The 23,568-nt window shown below is 42.4% G+C and overlaps 1 protein-coding gene and 1 long non-coding RNA gene across 8 annotated transcripts in view; one reads left to right on the top strand and one right to left on the bottom strand.

Annotated features, from left to right (window-relative positions):
* Nucleotides 1-342: 342 nt before the first annotated feature.
* On the top strand, nt 343-4,080 carry LOC118242439 (uncharacterized). The gene is made up of 2 exons (XR_004776861.2): nt 343-2,078; nt 2,408-4,080. It is a non-coding gene; the product is annotated as an uncharacterized LOC118242439 (long non-coding RNA).
* A 111-nt stretch (nt 4,081-4,191) lies between these two features.
* The window catches only part of ablim2 (actin binding LIM protein family, member 2), a 61,999-nt gene continuing 42,622 nt past the window's right edge, over nt 4,192-23,568 (bottom strand). For 2 of the 7 annotated variants that reach the window (XR_014117324.1, XR_014117323.1), the window contains exons 8-21: nt 22,740-22,798; nt 22,442-22,492; nt 21,727-21,804; nt 21,253-21,396; nt 19,907-20,024; nt 19,292-19,525; nt 16,456-16,557; nt 15,173-15,226; nt 13,920-13,963; nt 13,613-13,718; nt 13,255-13,313; nt 10,715-11,330; nt 10,540-10,620; nt 4,192-7,470 (exon numbers count right to left, since the gene is read on the bottom strand). Coding sequence is in view for 1 of the 7 variants with exons in the window: in XM_035533783.2 (XP_035389676.1) it covers nt 7,357-7,470; nt 10,540-10,620; nt 10,715-10,722; nt 11,279-11,330; nt 13,255-13,313; nt 13,613-13,718; nt 13,920-13,963; nt 15,173-15,226; nt 16,456-16,557; nt 19,292-19,525; nt 19,907-20,024; nt 21,253-21,396; nt 21,727-21,804; nt 22,740-22,798 (1,253 nt within the window). In the remaining 6 variants the exon portion in view is untranslated. The remainder of the gene's footprint in view (nt 7,471-10,539; nt 10,621-10,714; nt 11,331-13,254; nt 13,314-13,612; nt 13,719-13,919; nt 13,964-15,172; nt 15,227-16,455; nt 16,558-19,291; nt 19,526-19,906; nt 20,025-21,252; nt 21,397-21,726; nt 21,805-22,441; nt 22,493-22,739; nt 22,799-23,568) is intronic. The other 5 variants (XM_035533783.2, XR_014117325.1, XR_014117326.1 and 2 more) reach the window with 5 other exon arrangements.

Genomic DNA, 23,568 nt, shown 5'->3' with positions numbered 1-23,568 from the left:
TATTTCATAGGTAGATATTTGTACTATATTTGTACTTCAAAGTCTTCTAGCTCTGTGTAATACCTACTCACCCTGTTTTTCACTGGGGTCAAGAAATGAACAAGTTACAACTTGTAGGCCTAAGTAAATTAGTACAGCTGAACTAATTTCTCACATCAGCAAATAAAAAGAATAGAAAACAATAAAACAAGTCTGGGCTAATACCACCTGAAACTGGTTTGAACTCAATGTGCAATATTTCTACAGAATAGCCATTGTCTGTCCAAAAAAAAAAAAAAAAAAAAAAAAAAAAAAAAAAAGGCTGCAAGTAGAGCACTGTTATAAGACTACACGACTGGAAAAGTTAATTTTCCAAATTTGACTGAGCTGGGAACAGACAAGGAATTATTGAAGTTGAGAAGTGGATGTTCAGACTTGACAGATGATGCCACACCAGTAGTACTGTTTAATGAAATAGAGTTTTCTTCAGATACAGCACTGTGATCCTTGACCATATATCCCACTTGTGTTTCTCAGCTTCAATAACATTTCAATTTGTAATAATTAATACTTAATGTTCACCATTTGTCCACTGTTACAAGTGTAAGAAATGCTCATTTACAGAAAAGTATTAAATAATGGAGTAATATAACATCTTTATTTTTTATGTATCACCAATGAATATTTTAAAAAAAAATCCTATACAAAGGTTTCAATGAAATTGGAATAATCCTTCTTGGGAAAATAAAGTCAAAATATCTTTTAAATGGGGTTTTCTACTCCAAGGCCTATCTGTAGCACTCGATTTTTTATGTGGCACCAAAGAAGTTTTACATGTGATAGAATCGTGGCCGTAAACTGCGGAAGAAGAATGCGGAGCGGATGTTTGACTCAGATTCGCGTTCCGTTTATGAAATCAAGTCCTCGTTCATGGAAAAGAAATCGGCAGCGCTGGGACTGAAAAAAAGATTCACGGAAGTTTGTCAAGCCTGTCGGTGTTGAACAACACAAGAAGTATAATACCATGGTTTCAAATATATTTGTAGTACAATTGTCTTATATTTATTTTCATTATGAATAGTTTGTTTCGTTTTACAAAAAGTCAGTTGTGTCGCGGCATCGTGTGACAAAATATAAGAACAAACGTTTTCTGCTTCTGTCATTATGAACATAATACGATTCGTTGTACTCCCTAAAACAAGCATATTATAACTTATTATATCATTACATATTAGTATTAAATAAATGAAACAAAGATAGCTTGGAAACGCTAAAAAACATTTTAGTCGTACTTTCAAAAAGTGGAGGAGACACGTTCTACAGAATCTAAAATGAAAGAGTCTTCGTTTAGGTAAAAAAAATATTTATGCTTATTAATTTGACTGTAAAACATTCCGCAACAAATATTTACATGTTGAAAATAATCTTTTCTTGGATGTTCAGTAAAAATTTAAAAAATAGGCAATTGGATAGCCTTCCAATATAAAGAATCTCAAAAGTGATTGAATTTAGTTCTGAGGGTCAACCTTCAAAAACATTTTAAAAATAAGGGAGGCCTGGATGATTTGGCCTATAGCGTTTTATATCTCCGGCGTGATAGCTCAACCGTTTGACACAGGAGTGTGAGCACAGCGTGTGGGTGAACTAGGTAGTGTCAGTATCGGTGTGGGTGCCATTTCAGAGAATAGCTCGCTCGCATTACTGATAGATAAGATACGTTCACATTAGACGCCACATTTTCAATTCTGACTCAAATCGTATTTGCAAAGGTCGCATTACTGCGTCCACCCAGCCATGAAAAAGTCATATTTGAGAACGTAGCTATACAGGTCACTTGGAGTACGTTCACATCTTAACTGGTTTAAATCTGACTTTTTTTGCTTTAATGTGACTCAGATCTGTTTCATCAAATCAGATCTTTTCAAATCAGATTTGATTCACTTTCGTATGCGGTCCTAGCTCGGATTCGCATCCGAATGAGAACGGTTAGATCGGAATTCATGTGTCTGTTTTTGCCCTACGCATGCGCGTAGCACTGTCGTCAAAAAAACAAGGGAAGAGAGAAACAGCAATTACAACTAGAAAAAAAACAGCTAAAGGTAACCGTCCTCCCGAGCAAAATGCAATGCATACATGAGCTACCAGCGCGTCCATGTTGTCTGACTCGTCTGTCTTTGTCTTTGTGTGTCTGTGTGTTGATTGATCATGTCACGCCTGTCTTTAGTTATGTTCGTTGTTAGCACGTGTTTAAACCCCTGTTGTAGTGTTGTTTGCGTTTGACCCCGTGTATACTACACGTAACATCACGCCAGCGTCTTCGGGTTTTACTGGTGGATAGGTTATTGTGGTTTAGTGTGTTGTTGTTCTGTTCTTCGTGTTTTGGTTTCGATTGTGTTTATTAATAACAAACACGTTCTTGGTTACGGAGACTTGCCTCGACATCACGCTTCCTTGTCACGTCCGACCGCCAAGGGATGCAGCGAGCCTCCGTTTCGTCACGAGGTCTACTCGCGGGGGCGGAGTGCTTGGCGTCGCTCCCCGAGGACACCGAGGACACTACCAGATTGGGGAATGCAAGGCTGACCTGTATCAGCACGGAGTTGGAGAGGCTCATCCAAGTAGAGGAGGCAGGTGAAGCCCCTCATAGTGACCCAGAGCCTCCTGCTAGCACCTCCCTTGACAGCCCTAAGAGATAAGGAATTGACTCTCCCATCCCTTCAAAAAAGACAGAGAAGGGAAAGAAGCAAAACGGAACTCTTCCCGAGTCCTCCTGTGTAGTAGAGACAGTCATCCGAGGGGATTTGTTCCGTCCCTCCTGAAGGCGGATCCTGTCTTCCAAATCGGCTCACTCCGTCCCTGCCTGGAGGAGGATCCCGAGGGGATTAAGGAGGCTCCGGGGGATTCTGGGTCGAACGCTGTCTCTACGGCGCCCGAGGCTATGGCGGGCAGTTCGTCTGGCGAGGAACATCGTGAAGCACTCCCTGGCACGTCCACTAGGAAGGCGGACGTGCTTTTGCTGCCCAAGCGGCCAATAAGCGTTCCCTCCTGGACTCATGAGACCTGGCCCAAGCCAGCGGCAGGAGGGTCTGCCAGTATCCCCTTCTGGCCAGTCACTGGACCTCCACCTTCCCTTCCCCTAGGGTCTGTTGGGTCATGTTCCTGTCACTGTCTTCTTGCCCATCACAGTTGTCAGTCCCTCTGATCCCCTTTGTGTCTGATCCCCTTATTGTCAGTGTGCAAATCCCTGTCTATGGCTGTCTCGGCCCGTTATCCTCCCCAGTGCTGTCTGTGCTGGCCTGTGTCGGGTCGCTCAGTCCTCTGGCCTCCTCTATTTGGTGTCGGTCTGGGGGACGTGGCCCCAATAGGCTGGTGTGCCTGGAGTTGTGCCATTGGGAGGGGGTTCTGTCATGGTATGGCCCCCCCCTCTCCTAGACTCCTCCCCACGTTCACGTGCGTCTGTCGTCACTCCCCTACTGTGTTAAATGATCATGTGTCCTTAGTTATGTTTGTTGTTGGCACATGTATTTAAACCCCTGTTGTCTTGGCCCTGTGTGTACTACACGTAACATCACGCTAGGTTCCACAAGTTGTAGTTTAGTGTTTTTGTTCTGTTTTTTGTGTTTTGGTTTTATTTATTAATAAACACATTCTTGGTTTACGGAGATTTGCCTCGGTATTCCCTTTCCTCGACACAAGGCTTTTATTTTTTGCTGGCAATGAAACAGGTGTCTTGTACAAAGACCTACCAATGTACGCAAGTGTTCACATTTCCTGTGCAGATCATTTTATTTGTATGCGAACCATCAAAATGGGCAAATCTGAGCTGAGCGTAAATGTATAATTCAGATTGTTCAATTCCAATTTTGAATGTGAATGTAAATTTTGAATCAGGCTGCACTGCTCCATTTCAGTATGTGCTTTCTTCCATCCAGTGTCCATCAGCAAGAAACAGGCAGTGTACAAGTACCGTATTCAGTTATGCAGGGGTGCCACGGTCACCTTTTATACAAATATAACTTCTGCCCCCCCAGTGCCACACACCCCATCCTGAAAAGCAGTCATTTAAAAAATATTTGTACAAAATAAACATTCATAAAAACCTGTTTTGTTTGCTTTTTGCTTTGCCGAGTCCTGTAACCTATTCTGACGAGGCTTCATGCCCGTTATCTATGCATTACCTTTTGTTCAGAGAAGCACTGAGGCTAAACTGGCTGAATAGCTGAGTTAAACATTTATTGAAAGATGGACATCAGTACTCTTTGCAAACTTGAAAGCATATGAAGAGTAAATGCCATAAAGGTGTAGTAACAGTATTGGTTTAAACTGTGATATTTTCCAAAGTCTAGATTTAACCCAGCCATAACTGTTTCAAAATGAAGGAACTGGCCTATGGTTGGCCTATATATGCATTTGTTAGTTCATACAGAGCACAAAAATAATCAAACACATCTATATTGATTGGCAACTCAGTGTTTTGAGCTTCTGCTTTACATCGACAATGAGAAAAAAAAGAAAAAAAAATCTTGACTATATGAACAACAACAACAACAAAAAAAAACACAATGGTTTGGCTAAACTCAATCACTTCAAGGTCTGAACTTTAAACAGTAAAGTGGCCACACTGGATTTAAGGATACCTCTGAAACTGCTTTCTCAGAGTTTACTATCTGATAGATCCGTTTCACACAGCCAGATAAACTTTTTTATTACATGAAAATTTCAGTCAAATAAATTCAAAAGCAAACCAGAGTATCATAAAACACTGATCTGACCAAAGCAAGCGGATCTGTGATGTGTGATCTGCTGTTGGCCAAGACCAGAGAGAACAACAATGAAGATCTGCACTCGATTTATCTGGTCTGATCGACCGACACTCCCAGAGACAGATACTGACACACACAAACACAAATGCCGGCAGCTGTTCAAATAAGACTAATGCAGAATTTCCATGCAACCCAACCAGCATGGTCTATTGGGAAAGCCTTCCCATTATGGGTGTGCTTGCATGTGCACACAAATACACTCAGAAAAAAACCAATACAGACACATGTACTACTATAAGTGAAAAACCTCTCCAGGCCCAGATATAACTGCATGAAAAAATGTATACAGGGTTGAGCTTTTGCACATTTAATGGTAAAGTTAAAGAAACGCAATAGTGCATTGCCTTGTGCAGTAAAATACATTAAAGATGTCCCAACATTAAATAAAATATAAAAGTAAATTAAGAGTTATTAAAAGAGAGACACAATACGTGTCTATAAAACATTTACCTTATACATCTTTGTTTAAGTTAGTATTATTAAGGAACGATTTATTTTTGAATCAAGGAGATAATTTTTTCTTGTTCAAAGGAAACACTGATATACGTCTACGAACAGGGCCTCTGCCTATTGGGATGGTCAGTCCATCTTAGTTAAACTACAATGACTTACTTTTGCTTACACTGCAATATAACAACATTTAGGACCAAATGCACAAAATATTTCATCCATGCTAAATTTGGTTGAAACTCAATTTCGGTAGTACACCAAATGACTGAAGAATGAGAATTCCCAATTCGCCAATAAACAAGTTTTACAAAGGGTACAATAAATCTGGATCAATAAGCCAAAAACAAGCCATCCGTGTGTGAGCACACAGAGAGTACAATCCCATTTGATTTATGATTAATACCATTTCAACTGCATACAGTGCATGCCAACAGAGTGACGTAGCAACTGCTTCGGATATTTATACATTGTACGTACACACATATTTACTGAGAAACAGATAAAGCAAAACATGGTCATATTTGGTTTTCAGTGATGCGTCACTAAGCCACATGCTTTTCAAATGCTTTATACCTTAGCGCGGCTACACCCTACAGAGTCAAAAGTAACCTTGGCATGTCTCCATGCTAAAGTCAGCGTTGTAATCATCTGCAAGTTGTTGAAACATTTTTAAGAAGCTTTGCAGGAGACAAAAGGAGAGTACAAAAATACTCTGAGGAGCAATGTTCTGAGTGCATTATGCAGAATATAATCAAAAATGCTACAGTGTGTGGCAATAACATTTTATATTATCTGATTTTATGACACAAAAATACAGGGAATTAATGCACGAGGAACATTTTTTCGCATTTTAATTAGACTATGATCTATTTTCATCAATCTCATTCAGAATCTCACAGTGCGTACACCTGAAAGTAAGGAGCACAGCTACACGGAAGCTAACGGCTGAGTCGAGTCAAGGCTAGCAAACGGCACGGCACTGAGGCAGGATGAGAGCATGCAAAACGGAGAATAAGGTGCTTCGCCGTTTCAGTCCAAAGACCTTTGCCGCTCCGGCCGTCCCAGGCTGAGAGTCTGGCTCACGCGTGCTGCGGCCGCAGACCTGGGAGCAGCTAGCGCGATCTGCAGATAGGACAATCAACATGACACCACACGCCGAGTTGCAAACGAGAACCGTGCATGGAGGAAGCAGCGAAGGTGAGGTGAGCGAGACAGGATGGAGGGAGTGGAACAGGGACATTCAGGGAGAGAGACACTCCGACACTAAGACAAATGGGGAAATGAGAACAGAAAAAAGGGACAGGAGAACCTGACAGAATTAAAAAGAGCAGAGGAGAGAACCAGGAGGACACACACATAGAGTCACACAGTTACCAAGAGGTGGTTTATAGACCCAAAGCTATTTTCTTCATGTACAGACAACAGACTGGAGATATTTTGAACATAAGCGAGTAACGAGAGCAGAAGGAAGCAGAGACATGCGCAGTTCATATGCTGTTCCCCACCCTGTCAGAAAAAAAACATTCAGAGTATAGATTGGGATTCCCACAGATAGCTAGGTGACTTAACACCTCACTGCAGCTGGACAGCCCTGCAGCACACTGCTCTCTCTTTCAGTGGAACGCAGGACGACAGCACTGTAGCACACTGCGCTCTACTGTGGGATGCAGGACGCAGGACGACAGCACTGCAGCACACCGCTCTCCTGTGGGATGCAGGACGCAGGACGACAGCACTGCAGCACACTGCGCTCTACTGTGGGATGCAGGACGCAGGACGACAGCACTGCAGCACACCGCTCTCCTGTGGGATGCAGGACGCAGGACGACAGCACTGTAGCACACCGCTCTCCTGTGGGATGCAGGACGCAGGACGACAGCACTGCAGCACACTGCGCTCTACTGTGGGATGCAGGACGCAGGACGACAGCACTGTAGCACACTGCGCTCTCTTTCAGAGGGACGCCGGATATGACAGCGGATATGCAGTTGAATGGAAGTGCATATATGTTTTTTTCACTCAAATCAGACAGATAAGGAACATTTCCTCTTCATCCATGCTTTCTTCTGTGGAGGCAGTTCACAGGGGGTGTGTTGGGGACGCTTTAGAACAGACGTGCTTTTTTCTTCAGGTCATTTCTCTTCCACAAAGCCAAGCGGTCAAACTCTGTTATGGACATCCCAAACACTTGGAAGAACTCCTCCGGTGACAAGTGCCTCTGAAACAGAGCAAAGGACTGACTTAATAGACTTTAAGAACTTAGGTTGCTCTTCTAAAAGATCAGAGAATCTTGCAAACAAGGCAAAAGTACAATTCACATAATAATAATAATAATAATAATAATAATAATAATATATTGTTTTATTTCTATAGCGCCTTTCACAGACTCAAGGTTGCTTTACAATGACAAAGATGGAGAGAAAAAAGAAAAAGGGAATCACTGACACAATCAACACATTAATTAACAAACACAAGTAGGAAGAGAAGTTATGAAAAATGTGACCAATGACCACATGACCAATAACATCCTACACTACATGAGAGACTTCACTGTACATACATAACGTGCACTTTACAAATTTAAATACAAATCCATGTTACGATTGATATAATTGATAATAATTCATTATAAGAGACTTGCAATGTAATTTCACATTACAATTGCCTGATTATGCTGAAATAAACCAAAAAAGCATACAGTTTTTGGGAAACTATCAGTTTCCTAATGCAAACCAAAATCCTTGGCAACACGCAATGTACTGATAATATACAAAATAAAAACAATGTAGTTACAACATAGTTTTTCCAACAGAAAATAAGTTGTTTATATTTCTTTCAATGTTTTTTAAATATGTAGCTATTTACTGTGTCAAGACACTAAAGTGCTTACTCAACCTCGTTTCTACTTTCCATCAGTAACCGTTACATAGTTTAGGTTACATCTGTGGATAGACAGGTCTGATTACTGCCATTCAATAAGTTTTGTAAATGAAAACTGTTGGTTTGTTACAGATATCCTCTGTGTGTGTGTGTGTGTGTGTGTGTGTGTGTGTGTGTGTGTGTGTGTGTGTGTGTGTGTGTGTGTGTGTGTGTGTGCGTGCGTGTGTGGGGTGGGAGGTGGGGGGCATAATGATGCTTGCAGATGTTTATGACTAATAACCTTTAAGAAATATAAAACCACTAAAATCACCAGGCCTTTGTATTCCAGTTTCTTGCTGGGATGCTGTAAGCATCTCCTGGGAGAGGCTGACACTATTGCTCACAATGAAATTAAACTGTGAAATGAAGAACTATCCTATTCTAACTGTGGAGTCTTATGAGTGTAGAAGAGAACACAAACACACATACACACAGATAGTTTTACCACCCTGTCATTCCAAGCACTAGGGAATAGTGAGTTTTACAACCATGTCATTCCAAGCACTAGGGAATAGTGAGCTTTACAACCATGACATTCCAAGCACTAGGGAATAGTGAGTTTTACAACCCCGTCGTTCCAAGCACTAGGGAATAGTGAGTTTTACAACCCTGTCGTTCCAAGCACTAGGGAATAGTTAGTTTTACAACCCTGTCGTTCCAAGCACTAGGGAATAGTTAGTTTTACAACCCTGTCATTCCAAGCACTAGAGGATAGCGAGTTTTACAACCCTGTCATTCCAAGCACTAGAGGATAGTGCGTTTTACAACCCTGTCGTTCCAAGCTCTAGGGGATGGTGCTGATGAACCCAAGGCATATCCTGCAGTCTGGGGGTGCTTGAGATCCGCCCTATACTCCATTTCCTCCTCTCCTCTCCTAATCACACCAACTGATAACCTTTTCCCAACATCCACAAAATACTGTTGACAAATGTGTGGAGTCAAATTTCTCATATCCAGCATAAGTGAACATAGATGTACATAGACACACACACGGACAAATACAACCTTCTGCTACAGTTTATAGGAAAGGGGACTGATTTATATTTTGCAGTGACTGAGTTACTGGTTACTATAGAAAAAATCGAATTCAGCACCCTACAACAGCAGCAGCCTCATAGATCCCTCATAGATCCCTCATAGCGCTTTCCTAGATCCCTCATAGATCTCTCATAGCACCTTCCTAGATCCCTCATAGATCTCTCATCGCCCCTTCATAGATCTCTCATAGCGCCTTCCTAGATCCCTCATAGCGCCTTCCTAGATCCCTCATAGCGCCTTCCTAGATCCCTCATAGATCTCTCATCGCGCCTTCATAGATCCCTCATAGATCTCTCATAGATCCTTCATAGATCCCTCATAGATCTCTCATAGTGCCTTCATAGATCCCTCATAGATCCTTCATAGATCCCTCATAGATCTCTCATAGCGCCTTCATAGATCCTTCATAGATCCCTCATAGATCTCTCATAGCGCCTTCATAGATCTCTCATAGATCTCTCACAGCGCCTTCATAGATCCCTCATAGATCCTTCATAGATCCCTCATAGAGCTCTCATAGCGCCTTCATAGATCCCTCATAGATCTCTCATAGCGCCTTCATAGATCCCTCATAGATCCTTCATAGATCCCTCATAGATCTCTCATAGCGCCTTCATAGCTCCCTCATAGAGCTCTCATAGCGCCTTCATAGATCCCTCATAGATCCTTCATAGATCCCTCATAGATCTCTCATAGATCCTTCATAGATCCCTCATAGATCTCTCATAGTGCCTTCCTAGATCCCTCATAGATCTCTCATAGCGCCTTCCTAGATCCCTCATAGATCTCTCATAGCGCCTTCCTAGATCCCTCATAGATCTCCCATAGATCCTTCCTAGATCCCTCATAGATCTCTCATAGATCCTTCATAGGTCCCTCATAGATCTCATCGTGCCTTCATAGATCTCTCATAGCGCCTTCCTAGATCCCTCATAGCGCCTTCCTAGATCCCTCATAGATCTCCCATAGATCCTTCCTAGATCCCTCATAGATCTCTCATAGATCCTTCATAGGTCCCTCATAGATCTCTCATAGCGCCTTCATAGATCTCTCATAGCGCCTTCATAGATCCCTTATAGATCTCTCATAGTGCCTTCATAGATCCCTCATAGATCCTTCATGCTTTGCATCTAGAAAATGGGGTGAAGCTGGTAAATTGGCAGGAGATCTTATCAACGAATCATTAATGAGAGTTTTGTGTCTTCGTTACTGAGATAACACAAAAATCAACGAGAACTTGCAGATAGACATACAGAAAGTGTGACAAATAGACAGAGAGAGGCAGACTGCTAATTATTTGGCAGGGAGTCAGAGAGAGAAGAGACAGTACCTCTAGCCTTGTACGGTCCACATCACGCGGTAGTTTCACTCTGACTCTGTGAGTCACAGTAAGCATGTCATATGGGTAAACCTACCAACAAACACACACATATAAACAGTTTCAGAACTTGTTAAAGTATATATAAATGAAACCATTTACATTGTATAAAAATATACCAACTTACCTTGTACTCTGCAAAAAGGACAGAATATGGAGAAGGGATAAAGAAAGAGACAGGGTTTGTAAGCTCTTCAATACTGGAATATGCTTATATCTCTTTATAAACGTTAAAATCCTTCAGAATAAGCCTGTCTAGGGGCGGCCTAGTAATAATAATCAACCTTTTCTTGTAACAATGGACAAACTCTTAAGGCTACTAATGTTAAAAATATACTGTTCCAAGAATAACACACACATGCACATGCACGCGCACACACACACACACACACACACACACACACACACACACACACACACACACACGCGCACGCTCACACACACGTGCGCACACACACACTCACACACACACACACACACACACACACACACTCACATACACACTCACACTCACACACACACACTCACACACACACGCAACCTCTTGACCATAGCTTGAGTTGTCAGAACATCTGTGCTTTTGCTGCTCTCTCACATTTACCCAACATGTTGCACAACATGATTTTAACTCTCTGAGCAAGCAAAACACATTTACACATTATTATAAAAACATATGTACAGAGTATCTGACCTCTCATTGCGCCCCACTCTGAGTCATGGTCATCTTCTCCCACATCAGCCCCCTATGAACAGTAGAGAGGAAAAGTCAATAAAATCAATGAGATAAAGTGATATGTCCAACTCCTTGTGTGCCAGGACTGTGTTTAAGATGCAGATATTTCTCTTTCATTTCCTCAGGTTACAGTTAAGAGTTGAATAGGAACAGAACTTAATTGTTTTCAGTCGGTTTGTTACTATATTTGCTTATCTTACTGAGAATGGCTAGCTTTCTCTTCTACATGCTTTTGTTATCTACACTTTTGGCTTATAGAAGTGCGAAATAGGAAAGTAATGTAGGCTGTTCTCTTCATATCAGTGGATTCCGATTTTAAACCACAAGAGAGCGAGCAAGTCTGTGCTTGTGTCCTTAGACCAGAATCTAGTATTCACTTCTGAACCCTCTGACTCCAGGAAAAATCAATTAACAATTTTCAATAACCATGACATTTATTAGTTGAATCAGGTAAGGCACAGACTGAATAAGGTCCTCCCTCCCTCTAGAGCACCATTTCCCAAATCCTGGTCCGGATTATCCCTATCCCAACACAAATATTTTAAATTTACAAGAAGCTTGTTAATTATATTCTAAGCCAAGTCATGTGTCTTGAGAGAAGGGAAAACACTAAAAACATGTAGAGAAAGGTTACTCGGGGACCCAGAGACACCCTTTTAGGGGCCAAGAAAGAGAGTGTATGTGCTTAACTTATGCACATTACTGCCACCTAGTGTACAGGACACAAACATCTTCAGACTCTGCTTTCATTCTTCAGGCATATTGGTAATGACACGAATAACTGATCTAATGTTGATAAAGATGAATTCTCTCATGAGCTGGTCCTCGTGGGGACAGACACACCTAATTTTCTCTTTAATGAGGATGCGTCTGTGGCCGGTCTTCTGTGAGGCAGCCAGATATCACATCCAAGCAGTGACTAACATCCAGAGTGCACACACACACACACACACACACACACACACACACACACACACACACACTCATACACACACTCATACACACACACACACTCACTCACACACACACACACACACACACGCACTCACACACACACACACACACACACACACACACACACACACACACACACACACACACACACTCACGCACACACACACGCACACTCACACGCACACTCACACGCACACGCACACTCACACGCACACACACACGCACACACACACGCACACACACACTCACACACACACACACACACACACTCACTCACTCACACACACACACACACACTCACACACACACACACACACACACACACACACTCACACACACACACACACACACTCACACACACACACACACTCACACACACACACACACACTCACACACACTCACACACACACACACACACACACACACTCACACACACACTCACACACACACACACACACACACTCACACACACACACACACACACACACACACACACACACTCACACACACACACACACACACACTCACACACACACACACACACACTCACACACACACACACACACACACTCACACACACACACTCACACACACTCACACACACACACACACACACACACACACACACACACACACACACACACACACACACACACACACACAACCTTCAGAATGCTAACTGAGCTACAGGGTCTGTATCATGATCCATACGTGTGATTCCAGCACACCTCCCCTGCCTCCCAGCTGGCCCTGTCAAATCAAATCCCGATTCAACAGCATTGCTCATCACCGTGATGGAGTCATCCAGAGACAGCATACGTGACCGCAGCTGCTACACCCGATGGCACACAGAGAAAGCAGGACTGGAAACGGATGTAGCTTGAGGTTGTGCACCACACCGACTGTTTGTTTGGGTTTTGTGTCTGTGTAAGAGCAGCGTCTTTAGCTGTTTGCGATGCAGGTCTGCTGGGAAGGTTACCTTGTAGATGCCATTTCGCCCATAACCTGGCAGGGAAGCGGATTTATTGCACGAGAAATCTGCAACAGGCCAGGAGAACAAACAACAGAATCAGAGCTGCTGTTCACACCACACTCATGTTGTGAGACTACCACCATCGTAACTATACTGGTAATTAATTCCATATCAATGGGAAGCCAGTGATGTAGTGGATTATGGCTGACTGCTCTGAAATGTAGAGTGTTACATCTGTTGATTGGTGTATTCCAGTAAGGATTGGTCCAAGCCTGAGTAGGGACCTTGCTGAATGTCTAGTAAGAGGATGAAGTTGCCCATGAGTGTCTGATGTCCCTGAAGAGACAGCTGATTGGTTACTCACTGGGCTGAGTCATGTCTGTAGGTAGGCTGTGTGTGGAAGTCCTAGGGTCAATGTTTGGTGATTGTCCATCCATTTCACTCTTCAGATTTGTCCAACTAGTTCTGGTCTACAAAGACAACCAAATCTTAGTAAGGATCAAAGGAATTTCATGGAAAACACCATGAAAACTCCATGATTAAACTGATGTAGTAAGTTTGGTGGTGGGATGGAAGATCAATAAAATTGCTAAAATTGCTATCCATATCAAAATAGTAATATGCATATGTAGCAGGGCGAAGTGAAAGATGTGTGCACAAAATGTGTCCACCTTTCTGTCCAAATCATCTCCATCTTGCCAAGATGTTCTGGAGGCTGTGAAGAAATAAAAGAGGAGTCAGCGATTCTTGCAGGTCCAAAAAACACAAACATGATACTTTTTCATGAAAAAATCGGTACCATGCAAGGTGCTGCAGGACCAAAAAAAAAGAAAATAAAAACACCATATGAAACAAGTACGATTACAAAATACAGAAGGAGTGTTACCAACACCACAGTCATAAAGCAAACCATGTGTTCAGAGTTAAAGAACGAACCTTTGACACACCTTTAGTGTTACCTTGGAAGCCAACAAGCATATTAGGATAATATCACACATCACCACACCCAGGACAAAAGTGGGACAAAAAGAATAAAGAAATAAACATCTAAAAAGTAAATAAACTAAATGGAGGAATGCCCCAAGAAATGAACTGAATGAGTCATACTGTGACCAAACAACAACAGAGTTATGAATCTTAAAACAACCACCACAAATTACACAGACTCCTTCCACTGGCCACCCAAATACACTATAGTATAATCACACACACACACACACACACACACACACACACACACACACACACACACACACACACACACACACACACACACACACACTCACACACACACTCACACACACACACACACACACTCACACACTCACACACTCACACACACACTCACACACACACACTCACACACACACACACACACACACACACACACACACACACCAGAGACGCTGTGAATGACTAGCTGGGGAGGAGGGGGAGCGGACACACACACTACACGTGTATTGTTTGTTTCCATGTCAGAACTTTGGCATCATGTGCTGCAACCCATACTCCCTAGCAGTAACAGAAATTAGGAAATGAAAGGTAAGCAGTCTGTCAGAAAGTCAGTGAAGGCCAAATCATCCCAGACCTTCGTAGCAGTATCACCACTCTATAGACTGTCAGCAATTTTAGTTTCTGGGATAATTAAAGATGTCCTAGTTAATATGTGGCTACTATCTATTAATCTGACCAGGTGTTCTTCAGAAAGAAGTAGTAAATAAGTTAATGACAGTGCATAAAGAGATTTACATTAGTTTATGCAAAAACTTGCTATGTGGAACAATATTGCACATTCTGAGATGGAAACCCAGAACCAAAGGAAAGGTCAAAGGCCACTAGACACCATGGCAACAGGATGCCATGTCAACTGGTCATGCAACGGAGCATGCAAAGAGTCTTGGTTATCACCCAGATTGAACTGTACCATGCTGTTTGTAGATAGGGGGTTTTCTATAGATATTATCTTTGGCTTTAGTATCTGAAATGGAAGACAGAGAAAGCATGACAGAAGCAGAGATGTCAGGGACAGCAAGAAAGGAAGAGAGATGAAGATGAAGAAGAAGAAGAAGAAGAAGAAGAAGAAGAAGAAAAAGAAAAAAGAAAAGAGCATTCATGAATAAAGAAGCATGAGTTAGGAATTCCTGAATAAACGGAGTCGGGGTAGCAGGAGAGAATGCTGCAGTGCAGAGGCTCTCTGCTGTGCAGAACGTCTAGTGTGTATCAGATTAGGTGCAACAGACTCCACATCGTTTCTAAATGGTCATGATGTGCATGCAAAATTCAACAGATTGTGCCTTTGTCTTACTTGGGCTTTGATGATGAATCTGGGCTTCCAAATTGTTACCAAGGGATTTCAAATGATCATGACAATAATGGCTGTCTAATGCATAACCAATCTAATCTGCTAATCTTGCTGAAATGATAAAGTAAACAAGGACCTGGCTATAAATCTTCCATGCAATTATTACGTGTCCTCGGATCCAGACACAATGAAGATCACAGCAGAGAAGAGATAAGCTAATCACAGAAACCTGATCCTAGCCACGAGGAATGTGGAGAGACAGATGGGTGCAACTGAAATGACCTCACTGCCTCAATCGCAGCTGACACAGCATGTTTGTCTCACTGGCTCGTTTGAATTGCCCTAAGATCAGTGCGCCTTCTAACCCTCAGCTGCTTCTGCACGACAGCCAGAAATGACGCAGGGCTTTCTTCAGAAGATGACGCACTTAATGCAACACATGCGGCTCATTTTCAGAGCTCTTTCAGCATCTGCCAGCAATGGAAACAAAAGAATCCAGAAAAAGAACAACAAATACAATGGGTGGAAATGTATTCAATTGACAGATAATTTGCTTTGTTCATTTTAGGTGGATCCAACCACAGCTGGCAGTGGGTTGGATGACAGTGGCAGTTCTGGCAATTCTCTTTATGATGAGTATGACTTTAGATCTTTGCATGCTGTTGGCTTACTGCTGTAACCACAAATGCAGAATACAAACACAGTCTATGAAATGACTGCAGGGACTGTGTTAAAAACACAAATTTCAAATAGTCGTGTCACCAGCAATTCTGTTTATTGGATATCAGCAAGGATGTCGGCAGGAACTGCCCGGTGTAGAGTATCCAAAGAAGAAGATGAGTTTTATTAGGTTGTATATCGGCAATAAAAGGCAGTAATGAATCCCAGTGCGAAGCAAGCCCTACCTGGTATGTGAAAATGCTTAGGTGCAGAGACATATGTAGAAGACGGGGATTTTCCATCTGAGTAGGTGGAGAGGCTGGGAGTGCTGCGACCACTTTCACTACCTCCAAGGGGTGAAATCAAGAGCACACACACACACACACACACACACACACACACACACACACACACACACACACATACACACACACACACACACACATACACACACACACACACACACACACACACACACACACACACACACACACACACACAGGGTATAGGGACAAGGTGAGAGAGCAGAGTTATGCTGCATTTATCCTCAGTGCATTAATGCAGCTGCACTTCATGACCCACAAAGCTAAAACTAGACAGAACCATGGACACACCTGTGGTGGGTGTGCATTACACTGACTTTTCTCACATAGCTCAGTACACAGATTAGAATATATGACTGCATTACCTGCTGTCTACTGTCATTATCATAGGCCATGTTAGATCACGAAGTAGATAGCACTTAGTGAACCAAGAAAGCAACGAAAGAGAGAGAGAGAGAGAGAGAGAGAGAGAGAGAGAGAGAGAGAGAGAGAGAGAGAAGGGTAATGAAAGAGACAAGTATATACTGTAGTTGAAAGCATATGAAATTTGCTTGAGCAGAAATAACTCACGCACTCACTCACTTACTCTTAACCCAGTCTTCAGGGCCCAACAGATTATCTGCATTTTTGCTCTAACTAAGTTCTCAACATATCTGAACCCTTAATTTAATAAACCATTAGGAACACTGAACACCAGGTGCAAATGTACAGCATGCTGGGTTAGAGGAAAAATGCGGACTGTTTGGTGAGCCTCCAGGACCTAGTTGAAAAACTCTGCCACGGAGCCAATACACACTTTTGCAGTCCAAGCATACATGCACACATGGTACAGAAATTGTTGTTAGTAAAACACCACGCGAGCAGGAGGCAAATCCTGCACACATCTGGAGAATGTCAGATCATCCCTGGTACCACAACCACACATAAATCGAAAAGCAAGCGATGGCAAGCACCAAAGCCGGCGTGGACCACGGTCTGCCTCTTTAGCCCCAGGCTGCATTACTCACGACCTTGCTGGGAAAAGGCCTTAGCCACTCTAACATCCATCTAGCACAGTCAGTGCTGAGTGTGAAGATCCTGGGCTCCCCACCTCTTCTTCACAATGCGTGAGCTATAGTTGTATTGGCAATGCTTCTGTACAACTCTGATATACTTTTATACCGTGATCTGATATTGGCACTGTACAATCTTTGTCACTGTTACATCTCACAACTCTTCTCTCTCTCTCTCTCTCTCTCTCTCTCTCTCTCTCCCGCTCTCTCTCTCTCTCTCCCGCTCTCTCTCTCTCAAGAGAAGGGAACTGGAGTCTGTGGAGCTCATGAACCGTGAGCGAGAGCCAGTTATCCAGGTACTTGATGTGGTTCCTCACCCAATAAAGGGTCAACTGTAACAAAAACACAGCACACCAAACACAAGCAGCTCAATTGTACACTGCAGTAAAAAGTGGTAAGGCTCAGAATCAAGCCAGGCCAAAGAGTGTGCCTCTGCAACTGGCACCAGCCCCCAAATTACAGATTCCTCTCTGTGCTCTTTAATCTTCTTCTGAGAACTTCATTTTCCCACCCTTTTTTTTTCCTTTCAAGAAACCTCGAAAGACACAATCATAAGTAGCTTTTCTTCCTCCCTTCTTCTCAAGCATTTTCTTCTCACTCTCACCCGGGAAGAACAGCCTAGAGAAGGTTATGCTCAACCCTTCAATTATCAAGCAGAGATTGAGACAGAGAACTGTGTCCCTCATTAAAGCTTTTATGCATCTGCAGGGATGAACCCACACATATCCTTGTCTACACTTTAATTTGTGTTCCTTGTGTTATATTGTTGCTAGAACGTACTAAGACATTTCTTCAGAGCTTGTTTTGGTGGCTGGACAACATATTACATTAGTTTCTCTGACCACACTCCAGCATGCTTTAGATGAGATCATCTGCATTGCCCAATCAGCAAAATCCCCAATGATAGAGCTGTTACTCATTTTAATATGAACCATCAGCCGAAAGAACGTCTAAATAATAGAGATTAAACCAAGAAGCCCAGTCAATGACAGACAACAAAAAGAGAAAAAACAATTGCAGACAGTAATTTTCACAGGTCAGGTGCGATCCAACATATTTTGTACAACTGCCACATAGCACAACATAGCACAAATACTACGACTGCACATCAGTGCAAATTTGCTTCACCTTTAATGTTCCAAACAACTTAATTGCGCAATTACTATGAACACTAACATATGAACAATATACACAACATTTTCATGCACACATCACTGTTAAAACACAGTTTCTACAGACACAATAATGGAAAACAGAAACAAAGTCAATGGTTCGGAGAGGGAACTTTGAAGTACGCCTACAATCGCACAGAACCGGATCACAGACAGTGAAAGAGAGTGGGAGCCATGGGCCCAGGGCTTTACCGTAAGGAGGCAAACTGAGGTGCAGGCCTGTCCTAGGGTTACTTTCAGAGACTGGTTCCTGTTTGAATCCTGTCTCATTTCCTGTTTAGGGAAGGTGGGCGAAGGACAAGGTAGTAGTTTCATATTTGTTTGATTTTTTTTTGTTTGTTTGTTTATTATTTATCCCAAACATCTAGGGTGCACATGAACTATTGCACAATTCTTGATTAGCAATGGTGATATTTACAGTCATAGCAACCCATTAGTCCTGCAGTTCAGCGGAGAGAGTGAAAGTTCCATGCCGGTGCATGAGATTAGCTGGTTTTAGCTAACACAAGGGGCCTTCAGGCTAGGCTGTGGTACCTTGGAAGAAAGGGATGTAGTTGTGCTGTTGGAGCATGGCCAAGGTGGTGGGGTTCAACTGCAGGGCCACGCCGCCGGTCCCTGTCTGCCGGGGATTTGTGCCACTACCATGGTACAGTGGCAGTGAATGGGAGTCCCTTGGGCTACTGTGGCCATCATACCTACCCACACTGTACACGGGCATGTAGCTGGAACTTCCAGGCTGTGGGGTGGACCTACTGCTCACATACTGTTCTGTGGGATGGGACCAGCCATCCATGGGGAGAAGGGCAGAAATATGAACTCAGAGGCCACACTGTGCTGCTGCAAGAAACGGTTCTTGTTTTCATATATCGAGTTTCACTGGATTAAAATAAAAAAAACTGGATTGGTGGGTGCAAAGCACTTTATATTACTGTTTCCTGTTTCAGATTGTATCGCCTCAGGGTCAAATTATGATCATTACTGTTTGAGAAGAAAAACACATTTGGAAAAGGGAAATGAAAGCAATTAAGTAAAGCCATGAATGGGGAAGCAATGTGAAACTTTTGAAAACAACCTAAAAACTGATAAATAGAAGTGAAACTGCAAGACAAGGGCATCTATGGCTTGATTTGTGTTTGTGCTGGAGGTTACCTGGTCTGCTGTAGGTTTGGGGTGAGCGTGAGGGTGTGTAGCGACCATAACCTCCTAGGGAGCTGTTGGAGCTGGGGCTGGAGGGTCTCCTCTGGTGGGGTGATTTTTCCCCATCGCCCTGTGGGATAAAAAACCAAAACAATATATTGTCATTTTTAGTTATTAGGGCTATACTAAAAAGGGAAGCACAGCGGTACAAACAGGACATGGTTATCACAGGTTTTGAGACTCGTTATGAGTTGAAAACCTAGGGAAGTTGAAGACAAATAAGCAAAAATAGAATGCCCATAAATGTCAGTCAGTTTCTTATCACATGAAGTCGCTGAATTTCCTCAATTCTGACTGTCAAAAACAAATGATAACACTGCAAGGCATTTATGTGATGTCATCTTAACACAGGTTTCCCAGAAATAACACACTTATTAGGAAGACACTTGACTACACTGAGGGGGACCTGAACTCTGCTTTACTGTACCTCTGTTGGTATAGAGGTTAGCAACTGGGGTGACTGCAAATGAAAAAAGCAGCCAAATGAGATGAGGTTAAATGAAGACTCCATCATGTTACATCACAAGGAGCCGTGACATGCACAACGATGCACTAGAACGAGCTCAGTAAGAAGCACTGGATCTTGTAGATGGGAGATACATTGCTAAGTCTACCCTAGTCCTTTCTGTGACTAAGCACATATTGCATGTGTTGGTTTGCTATTTTTAAATCAGGACTCAACCAATGCATTTGTATAGTGAATGCAATGCACAACAAGGGCATGATTAAATAAATAAATAGCCTATTTATTTTATAGTAAGTTATTTTACTTGTTATGTTTTAAGTAAAGTGTAGGTCATAATTTGGATACATGTATGCATCCTTCAAATGCTGTGTGTTTGGTGAGAAGGGCCACTCTGGACTTCCTCCACCAATCACCCTCACGCCTGCTGATGTGGAGGGTGTAGATGTAAAAAAAACCTACTAGGTGGATTCCAAGCACATGTCTATTAAATTGTTTTAATAGTATATTATAAAACTCTGGTGTAGATTGAACAAACCACCACCAAATAAATAAATAAATAAATAAATTTCAAAGTTGTTTCTAAATGAACTCTGCTTTGGTTTAATGAATGGCTTTGATTTTGCTTTGGTGAATGAATGTACACATTTAATCACTGACAGAAATAAGAAAGAAAGAAAATAAGAAATTTTGAACAAAGTTTACAGCCTTCTGTTCACTGCAGAGACAGAAACAAGAACAGCCTCAACTTCTCACCAGAGTTATGCTGATCACTGATTACTGCGTATAGAAAAAACATGTCTAAAATGAACTGAAAGGTCTGACATGTGCGCACCTCTCCAAATGCCTTCTCCTCTGGGGGGTAGCTGACACAGTGGGAGTAAGACAGCATGTCAGGCCTGTCGATGTTATAGATTGCCTTTATTTTAGGGAGGGCGGCTAGGTCCTTATATTCCAAGTACTCATCACCCAGCTTTGCCTGTGGCAGGAAGACAGACAGACAGACAGACAGACAGGCAGACAGATGCAGACAAGCATTAAAAAAAACCTGAACTCTTTCCTCATTTTATATATTTGTCTCTTGGCTGCCACCTGGTGGCTAACAGATCAAATTGAAGTTTTGCGGGTCCTGCCCTGGCATAGGTTTTCCAAAAGCATCATAAATAAACAAAGATCATCTTTAAATGGTAGAGCGAGCAATACACTGAACACTCTCTCCCTAATTTAAGATGATCAGAGCTCTACAGTGATTTGGAAAACAGGGCCCAGTATTCGGTGTCACACTGGTGTTGATAACAGGGTGGCATACATAGAACACTCTGCTCGGAGAACAAGAGGCACTGGAGGCAGGAGCGGATGTGATGCTCTCAGAAGATGCCCTGGTTGCCTGCACAGAGAAACCCAGCCAGTGCATTAACAAAACACTATATTCCACAATTATCTCACTTTTTCTAGCATTTATTACTAGAGACCAAAAACTAAGAACGCAAAAGGTTACACTAGAAATAATAAAGACTACACTGGAAACAGTACTTTTTCATATTATATGTAATACACATATACATATATATACTTGGATCAAGTGTTTACATTATACTGTGTAGTCACAGTAATCAATCCAAAGTAATCTGAATGCACATTTGATAGTTACATTTAGAGAAACATATATACAATATAGAAAGAGTTTTCAGTACGACTATTGAGGAAATTCATAAAAGTCCATTTAAAATACAAAACCTAGTACTACATTAACAAACTTAATACTACATTACAAACCCTAGTAATACATTAGTAGGGCATTAATGGTTAACACAGATCTGTTTTTGCATATCTACAAATGTATGCCCTACTCCATTATGTATACAGAGCAGCATCCGTGCAGTGAAAGCCATGAATCAAAATCAGGTGGTTGGGGGCAGAAGCGTACGGTGGCCCAGCAGGTCCAGTGTGGCAGTTTCTGTTAAAGCATAAAGCAGGTGGGGGAGGTAAACCCATGCAGAGTCTGGGGTGTGCATGTCACGAACCTGCCCAGGTACATTCAGACACAGGTCAGAGGGCTGTATCCGTACATGCTTCTGAAGGAACAGGGGCATTACAGTCGACGGGGATCAGAAACTGGGCTTAACTACTGGCCTCGCTAGCATTTTAGTACTCCCGGGGAAACCCTGGGCCCTCGCACCTGCTCACCGAGGTTAAACAGTGTTGATTATACCACTCACAGTCAGAGACAGTTCAACTACAAATTGGTTGAGGAAAATATGGGGAAATAATCATTTGTTTCCTGACACTGATCACCGTTTTCCTTCCTTTCCTGTTCCCTACCTTACTCTTCTCCTCCAGACGGGCGGCCTGTCTGCATGGCGGGTGCCAGATGGACGAGCCTGTGAGTGGAGACAGAGAGGCAATATGACATCAAATGAAGAAGGTATTGGTGGTGAGACTCTAAAGTTGTCTGCCACACCATCTCTCCCACGCGGACATGATTATGGTTGCTGTGGTGACTCAGACGTTTCCTCTTTTCACTCCATGCATTCAGGCTGAAAATGTCCAATAACTGACCCCAGACCTGCCGAGAGTCTGAAGTAGAGAATCAGTCTGGCGTGAAACATGCTTGGAACGCGCTCGGCCCGGGAGGTAAGACACTGAGAACAGCGTGAACCATTGCCTCACTACCCTCACTGCTCACTGCTTGAGGTAGGCTTTGCAGACATGAGGAATAAATAATTAAGAAATAAGAAATAACAAATAAATAAATAATAAATCTCTGGTCGGCTCCGCAGTGTTTTGATGTGACTGAACTCAGAACTGTGCGATCTCTCCTTTAATCTGCTTTATTTACTGATTGAGTAGTCCAATATCAGTCCCACTGCGAGAGGGGGTGTATTTATGATGGGCTCCAAAGACCTAAAGCTCTCGGCATAACACTAATCATCGCACTAAGTGATTCACAGTAATAAAGGTCCGTAATAACGGCTCTTAGTTAATGCTTCCATGAAAATATACTGGCCCCGTTTAGAGAGCAGCTCAGAGAGCCGTAGCCTTTATATAAAGGTTTATTAGAATGGTCGTCATGTAACCATGCTTTTAAAAAATGAATAAAATACAATCCAACATTATAATGTTTGTGTCGTTCCTGTCCAACATGTTTACA

The sequence above is a fragment of the Electrophorus electricus genome, chromosome 15 (assembly GCF_041902795.1).
Source record: "Electrophorus electricus isolate QZ-2024a chromosome 15, ASM4190279v1, whole genome shotgun sequence".
Lineage (NCBI taxonomy): Eukaryota > Metazoa > Chordata > Actinopteri > Gymnotiformes > Gymnotidae > Electrophorus > Electrophorus electricus.
This window is presented reverse-complemented; position numbering and strand designations above follow the sequence as displayed.